General features: G+C 39.0%; 2 protein-coding genes across 4 annotated transcripts in view; one reads left to right on the forward strand and one right to left on the reverse strand.

Moving 5' to 3' along the window:
* The window catches only part of LOC139753393 (ubiquitin-associated domain-containing protein 2-like), a 42,120-nt gene extending 41,385 nt beyond the window's left edge, over positions 1 to 735 (reverse strand). Inside the window, exon 1 of one of the 2 annotated variants that reach the window (XM_071669841.1) lies at positions 577 to 735. In XM_071669841.1, the coding sequence (XP_071525942.1) occupies positions 577 to 616 (40 nt within the window). In that variant the 5' untranslated portion in view covers positions 617 to 735. Of the gene's footprint in view, positions 1 to 567 lie in introns of both variants that reach the window. The other variant, XM_071669840.1, reaches the window with a different exon arrangement.
* A 355-nt stretch (positions 736 to 1,090) lies between these two features.
* On the forward strand, positions 1,091 to 4,571 carry LOC139753394 (uroporphyrinogen-III synthase-like). Of its 2 annotated transcripts, none has more exons than XM_071669842.1 (2): positions 1,091 to 1,218; positions 3,395 to 4,571. In XM_071669842.1, exon 2 carries the CDS (start codon positions 3,413 to 3,415, stop codon positions 4,166 to 4,168), a length of 756 nt encoding a protein of 251 aa, XP_071525943.1. In that variant the 5' UTR covers positions 1,091 to 1,218; positions 3,395 to 3,412; the 3' UTR covers positions 4,169 to 4,571. The 2 variants fall into 2 exon arrangements, with proteins under 2 accessions (XP_071525943.1, XP_071525944.1); XM_071669843.1 differs by lacking the exon at positions 1,091 to 1,218 and adding an exon at positions 1,254 to 1,380.
* The last annotated feature ends 3,971 nt before the right edge of the window (positions 4,572 to 8,542 follow it).

Genomic DNA, 8,542 nt, shown 5'->3' on the forward strand with positions numbered 1-8,542 from the left:
GATAAACATTCATGTGCCATGCCTCTCTCCACCTAGTTCATCTGGCAACATGAGAGTTAAAATAACCACAGGTAAGTTCTCTCTAACGACGCCATCAGACTTGATGAAAATTAATTTATTTGCTCATCAGAATTGGTATTTGATAAAAGCCTTTGATTTCTGCAATAATTTCCCTGACAGTGGAGAAGTTGACAAATCCAATGATGACGCATACCCCATGGAAAAAAAGCGTCAGCATTAAACTATCTGAAGCATAAGTGTCAGTATTCTGGCATAGTAACCACTGCCTTGAAAAAAAAAAAAAAATGGGCAATCACGCTCCTCCAACATTTTTTTCTCATAACAAGAGTAATAAAACCGTTTCGTCATACATAATCCACAGTTATGAATCGTGGCGGCGATTTACCTACAAAGTTACTATGGGAAGAACAGGTTCTTGAAAACCTCCAACTATTTCTAGATAGTGTGACACTGTGTGTCAAGGAAATATCGTAAGATGCTGTAATACAGGAGTCAAGTTCGATCCCACAGTGACCTCCCCGAAAGTTCAAATGGAGGAAATCTTACATAACTTACAAAAGCCTGTTGTACTATATTGCGAGAGTATGGTCGCCATGTCTATAGATTGTTCGTATCGCTCTTAATCACGTTGCTTTAGACACTTGGGTAATGATAATTTCCTCTAGCGGGACTCCGTCACCCTATCGCTGTCTACAGACAACAATAATGCCAGAAGAATAGTAATGTCAGTGACCTACGCTAGGTAATTATTGGCTCTTTATTTCTTAAATACAGTACATAAGACAATTTAGATTACACTTTCAGCATTGCATTAGGTATACATAAAAAGATATAAATGGGATGCATTCATAAGATCATCTTTTCACATGACTATTATTCTGCCGTTCGTGACTAAAGACGTTCAAGCTCCGCACTGATGACAACAAATGATTTTTACGGAAAGAAAAGAATAAAATATGATTTTGCATTACTGTGATTCCAAATATCCAAAAAGATGAAATACTGAAGTATATGTTGTGCCAAGAACATAACATAAAAAAAAGTTTGTATATATATGGTAATCAGCTGATCAGCAGATGACAGACACACACACAACAGATTGTTTACATATCACAGTTTCCATAAGTCTAGACGTGATAAATTGTATATTCTTCTTGAGGCTATATTTAAGAAAAATCATCTTGCTAAGATTTTGTGGTAAGAGTGTTGGACAAACTTATTACTTAAGCAGTGTTACCGTTGATGTATATCAAGCCTAGAAATATAGCTTTTCCATTAAATGTTGGATATTTTGCCGACTAGAGGGTATCAAAGGGTCGGATATTGTTTTGTCGGCATTTCCATATACTGCAGGCCCAGGTTAGTTCTGCATCGCTATTAGCTAAGTAAAGAGAGATTTAGTACTCTGATGCAAGTGATGCCTTTAGTTTACGAGTACATGAACAGTTGCCTACCAATGATTTGGATCATTAGATTTTGTTGATATTAATTAAGGTGGTGTTTATATTTGTGAATATAAAAGTTGGTGATGCACATGTAAAAATCAGTAGAACCTATGGAAACTCTACTAACGGTAGATATATACTTTAATGTTTGATTCTTGTTGAAACATACCAGTTAAATGGATAAGGGACCTTAGTGCTACAAGCGTCACAAAGAATAGTCACCACAAGCCACTGTATAAAGACAGCAGTCCATTCAGTACTCACCCTAACGTAATCCAAAGTTTTGCGGTTATTTTAAGGGTATGGAAGAGTAAATATTTGTTCCTTTATCAGTCATAAACTCATTAAAAGTACTTAAAATATAATGCCTCATGGTACTCACCAAACTTTCAATACTCTGAAAACCAACCACCTTTATAGTCAAGATCAGGTTTAGGAGGTAATGCTGTACTTCATGTTAAAGGCAGTATGATTTAATTGTTAGGCTCCGGTTTTTGGAATCAGTTTTCAAGATCTTGGGATTAGTTCATGAGTTTTTTCCTGCTGAAATGCAAGGGAGAGCAAAGTATTTGAGAGGTAGGGACCACCAGTATTGTCATTGTATTTGTGGAAGAACTGAATGTTGTGAGGATGGTAAGATATTTGTAAGAAAAAGTGCTTCATTCAGAGAGAAAGTAAGAGAAGAGTTAGTATACCCTATACCTTGTAAAGTCTTCGGAGGGTCTTCATCCCTACAGCCTAGTCTGGGACCAGGCTGCTGGAATGGGTCATTGATTGACCAAGCTGTTGGAAGCCACAGCCCTCAGGCTTACAAAGCCCCCCAAAACATGGATGGTATGAAACATTTTGTAGGTACTTGTCCAATGGACTCTTGAACTAAGCTACTGTGCAGCCCATGCTGTATCTGAAGGTAGATAGCAAGGTGTTGAGGAGTCTTGGACCCTGAATGTTTAAGTTGTTCTCTCTTTATCTTCACATCACACCTTTGGATTTCAGAGATAGCATGCTTTTCCCATTTGCACTCCTGGGAGTATAGCCTCAGAGATTTCATGTACATGTGTATATATGTTTGTATATGTTGATATGTATATATGTGTGTATGGGTGTTTATGTATACATATATGAGTGGATGGGCAGTTCTTCGTCTGTTTTCTGGCACTACCTGTCTGATGCAGGAAACAACAATAAAGTATAATAAATAGATGAATAATTATAAGAATTAAGAAAAGAGTGTGAAGAGAGATGAAAGAGTATGTGGAGTATGAAGGATGTGGAAGTATTTTGAAAGGGTAAATGGAAAACCTAATAGCTCATATCACATACAAGGGTTACTAATCATGAAGTGCTCTTCTAACTTTGTTACTGTGATGTATATTTAAGATGTGTGCCAAGACTGAGGTTTCTACCTCATGAGCTTTCTTATGTAAATGGAGTCACAGGTTGGGGAGAGAAGGATAAACTAATTTCTATATGGTTTTCATGCATGAATATCATGCCTTTACCCCTTTTTGGGAGACTAGAGAAGGAGGATCTTCCTTAACCCTTTTGGTGCTGATGGCATCAGCTGACATTTATGTGGCAGAGTGCTACTAGTGTCAGTCAATCTCCCTTAGCATTTTGATGATCACTGAATACCCGGGTTGAAAAATTTGGGCGAAGGGTATGGAAACATTGTCAGAAATGCCCTACTCTGGTGTTTATTATGTCCAGGATTTTAAAATGTCCCAGCCTGTAAACAGCACACTCATAATCAACTGCTGTACCTCACCACAAAGTGGTATGCATTGTAATTGTGTTTTAAGAAAATAATTTTCACTGATATGAGACCACTTCTTCCATATTTGGACTTTCATAAGTAATCAATTAAAATCAATCTGCTGTGTTTTCAAGACTAAAGTGAATTTAGTTATTATGTACTTTTTTTCCAGGTTGAGAGCATAAGCACTATGAGTATTGTGTGGTTGCTCAAGTCCTGTGAAGAAAGTGATAGTCGATATAAGGACACTTTAACCCGGAATGGCTTCTCACCAGTGCACATCCCCGTCCTTAGTTTCCGATTCTGCAATCAAGGGCCTTTGAAGAACTCACTGCAAAATCCTCTTGACCACAGTGGAATTATCTTTACTAGTCAGAGAGCAGTGGAAGCAGTTGCTGAGATATATTCCAAGTTGAGTATCGACTGCCATCATGCATGGAGTGAGAAAAAAGTGTTTGTTATTGGAGAGGCTACAGGGAGAGCTGTTCAGAGGCTTCTGAAGCTCAGTTACATAGGACAAGAATCAGGAAATGCACAACAACTAGCTCCAATCATAATCAGGGAGACAATAGCATTTGACAAACCTCTCTTATATCCTTGTGGCAATTTAGGGAGGGATGAGTTACCTAAGCTACTTGTAAAACATGACCGGGACTTTAGGGCACTCATAAGCTATGAAACATCACAGCACACTGAGCTCAAGTGCACCATACAAAAATTAATCTCTGAAAGGCTGCCATCCTATATGGTGTTCTTCAGTCCATCTGGTGTAAATTTTACATTATCTGTCCTCAAATCTTTAGATGTAAGTGTGACAGGTGTCAAGATTATTGCCATAGGACCAACAACAAATACTGCCCTGGTGGAGCAGAATATTCCTGTTTCAGGAGTGTGTCCCTCCCCAACTCCTGAGGGTCTATTGCATGTTTTGAAAATCCCATTGTGAGTTGATGGTGGAGATCCAGTTGAGGGTTTGAATATTGGGCAATTTCTCACTTAAAATCTTTCAGAGATAAAATTTAACTGTTCACCATAATGTGGGTTAAGGTCTGGTTGAAAGGTCAATAGATACATAGTATTTTACAATATCAGAATAGCCAAGCATAATGTACAAAATATCTTGAGTAAAAAGTAAGGATAGAAATTATGGTTGCTGGTGCTGCATAGATATGTGGTATGGCTGATGAGGGTATTGCATACATTTGTACTCACAAATGTGCATCTTTTATATTCATAAATTCAGTGCATAAAAATTAATTCTGAATGTGATGCAGAGTTACATCATCTGGGACATCATTTTGTTTAAGTACTATATATTTGTAATGAAATAATGTTATTTTTAGTATGAATTTGGTGTCTTTTTATTTCCTGCAGTGTAGGCAGAACTTTACTGAGCTTTATGAATTTGGAATTATGAAGAGGGTATAGAATATGCAATATGTGACCAGAGCAGTATATCATAAATGTATATATATTAAGAAAGCTAAAGAGAAAGTGATTGAGGATAATCAGAAAGTAAAAATTTCTGGGCTTGATGATACCCATTTGCACCATCTTGCATAATACAGCACTGGAACTCTTATCGCTGGCCGTGATCATGTAAGTAGGCTCTTTGAAGCTTATATTGGTTAACAGGCATGAGAATTGAACAAGAAGAAGATTTCTGTGATGTCTAATTGATTTGATAATATGGAGTGGGGTAATCAGATTTACTATGCCACTTTAAGGAAGCAGATAAGCTCAAACTTTAGAGATGGATACCTCAGTAACCAAACTGGATTTGAATGAGTAATGACTTATGCCTGTAGTTTAAAAAATGACATCATTTATACAGATTGAAAGCTTCAGACTAAATAAGTATTGTTTTAAAGAACCAGTTTGCAAGGTACTGCAAGAAATCTATATGCATGTCCTTTCAAAAAATTATTTATCTTTGCAGAAATCTAGAGGAAGAATGACAAGCAATCTCCTACAAAAATATATTCAGTTATGTGTGCATACTATATAGGAGGCATCTTTCTAATTATGCTTTTCTGGTAGGATGGGGGATTTCTTTAGCTACTGATAACCAAACATACCAGCTCTTGAAAAATAGTATTTTCTAATCCCTGTTTTTTATTTGCGATACTTAAATATCTCATAATGCTGTAGTTATAATCATCTTAATTATGCAACAATTATTGAGATTTTTTGAAAGTGCTTTGAATGTGGGCTGTGAATTTGTTATATAGGTAAAATTTTATATATATTATATATATATATATATTTTATTTATTTATATATTATACTTTGTCGCTGTCTCCCGCTTTTACGAGGTAGCGCAAGGAAACAGACGAAAGAAATGGCCCAACCCCCCCCCCATACACATGTATATACATACGTCCACACACGCAAATATACATACCTACACAGCTTTCCATGGTTTACCCCAGACGCTTCACATGCCCTGCTTCAATCCACTGACAGCACGTCAACCCCGGTATACCACATCGCTCCAATTCACTCTATTCCTTGCCCTCCTTTCACCCTCCTGCATGTTCAGGCCCCGATCACACAAAATCTTTTTCACTCCATCTTTCCACCTCCAATTTGGTCTCCCTCTTCTCCTTGTTCCCTCCACCTCCGACACATATATCCTCTTGGTCAATCTTTCCTCACTCATCCTCTCCATGTGCCCAAACCACTTCAGAACACCCTCTTCTGCTCTCTCAACCACGCTCTTTTTATTTCCACACATCTCTCTTACCCTTACGTTACTCATTCGATCAAACCACCTCACACCACACATTGTCCTCAAACATCTCATTTCCAGCACATCCATCCTCCTGCGCACAACTCTATTCATAGCCCACGCCTCGCAACCATACAACATTGTTGGAACCACTATTCCTTCAAACATACCCATTTTTGCTTTCCGAGATAATGTTCTCGACTTCCACACATTCTTCAAGGCCCCCAGGATTTTCGCCCCCTCCCCCACCCTATGATCCACTTCCGCTTCCATGGTTCCATCCGCTGCCAGATCCACTCCCAGATATCTAAAACACTTCACTTCCTCCAGTTTTTCTCCATTCATACTCACCTCCCAATTGACTTGAACCTCAACCCTACTGTACCTAATAACCTTACTCTTATTCACATTTACTCTTAACTTTCTTCTTCCACACACTTTTCCAAACTCAGTCACCAGCTTCTGCAGTTTCTCACATGAATCAGCCACCAGCGCTGTATCATCAGCGAACAACAACTGACTCACTTCCCAAGCTCTCTCATCCCCAACAGACTTCATACTTGCCCCTCTTTCCAAAACTCTTGCATTTACCTCCCTAACAACCCCATCCATAAACAAATTAAACAACCATGGAGACATCACACACCCCTGCCGCAAACCTACATTCACTGAGAACCAATCACTTTCCTCTCTTCCTACACGTACACATGCCTTACATCCTCGATAAAAACTTTTCACTGCTTCTAACAACTTTCCTCCCACACCATATATTCTTAATACCTTCCACAGAGCATCTCTATCAACTCTATCATATGCCTTCTCCAGATCCATAAATGCTACATACAAATCCATTTGCTTTTCTAAGTATTTCTCACATACATTCTTCAAAGCAAACACCTGATCCACACATCCTCTACCACTTCTGAAACCACACTGCTCTTCCCCAATCTGATGCTCTGTACATGCCTTCACCCTCTCAATCAATACCCTCCCATATAATTTACCAGGAATACTCAACAAACTTATACCTCTGTAATTTGAGCACTCACTCTTATCCCCTTTGCCTTTGTACAATGGCACTATGCACGCATTCCGCCAATCCTCAGGCACCTCACCATGAGTCATACATACATTAAATAACCTTACCAACCAGTCAACAATACAGTCACCCCCTTTTTTAATAAATTCCACTGCAATACCATCCAAACCTGCTGCCTTGCCGGCTTTCATCTTCCGCAAAGCTTTCACTACCTCTTCTCTGTTTACCAAATCATTTTCCCTAACCCTCTCACTTTGCACACCACCTCGACCAAAACACCCTATATCTGCCACTCTATCATCAAACACATTCAACAAACCTTCAAAATACTCACTCCATCTCCTTCTCACATCACCACTACTTGTTATCACCTCCCCACTTGCGCCCTTCACCGCAGTTCCCATTTGCTCCCTTGTCTTACGCACTTTATTTACCTCCTTCCAGAACATCTTTTTATTCTCCCTAAAATTTAATGATACTCTCTCACCCCAACTCTCATTTGCCCTTTTTTTCACCTCTTGCACCTTTCTCTGGACCTCCTGTCTCTTTCTTTTATACATCTCCCACTCAATTGCATTTTTTCCCTGCAAAAATCGTCCAAATGCCTCTCTCTTCACTTTCACTAATACTCTTACTTCTTCATCCCACCACTCACTACCCTTTCTAATCAACCCACCTCCCACTCTTCTCATGCCACAAGCATCTTTTGCGCAATCCATCACCGATTCCCTAAATACATCCCATTCCTCCCCCACTCCCCTTACTTCCATTGTTCTCACCTTTTTCCATTCTGTACTCAGTCTCTCCTGGTACTTCCTCACACAGGTCTCCTTCTCAAGCTCACTTACTCTCACCACCCTCTTCACCCTAACATTCACTCTTCTTTTCTGAAAACCCATACAAATCTTCACCTTAGCCTCCACAAGATAATGATCAGACATCCCTCCAGTTGCACCTCTCAGCACATTAACATCCAAAAGTCTCTCTTTCGCACGCCTGTCAATTAACACGTAATCCAATAACGCTCTCTGGCCATCTCTCCTACTTACATAAGTATACTTATGTATATCTCGCTTTTTAAACCAGGGATTCCCAATCATCAGTCCTTTTTCAGCACATAAATCTACAAGCTCTTCACCATTTCCATTTACAACACTGAACACCCCATGTATACCAATTATTCCCTCAACTGCCACATTACTCACCTTTGCATTCAAATTACCCATCACTATGACCCGGTCTCATGCATCAAAACCACTAACACACTCATTCAGCTGCTCCCAAAACACTTATATATATATATATATATATATATATATATATATATATATTTTTTTTTTTTTTTTTTTTTTTTATACTTTGTCGCTGTCTCCCGCGTTTGCGAGGTAGCGCAAGGAAACAGACGAAAGAAATGGCCCAACCCCCCCCCCCCCCCATACACATGTACATACACACGTCCACACACACAAATATACATACCTACACAGCTTTCCATGGTTTACCCCAGACGCTTCACATGCCTTGATTCAATCCACTGACAGCACGTCAAA

This window comes from Panulirus ornatus, chromosome 14 (assembly GCF_036320965.1).
Source record: "Panulirus ornatus isolate Po-2019 chromosome 14, ASM3632096v1, whole genome shotgun sequence".
NCBI lineage: Eukaryota > Metazoa > Arthropoda > Malacostraca > Decapoda > Palinuridae > Panulirus > Panulirus ornatus.

Bases quoted from the DNA above. Each gene is read 5' to 3' on its own strand.
- LOC139753394 (XM_071669842.1), top strand. From the start codon at position 3,413: ATGAGTATTGTGTGGTTGCTCAAGTCCTGTGAAGAAAGTGATAGTCGA.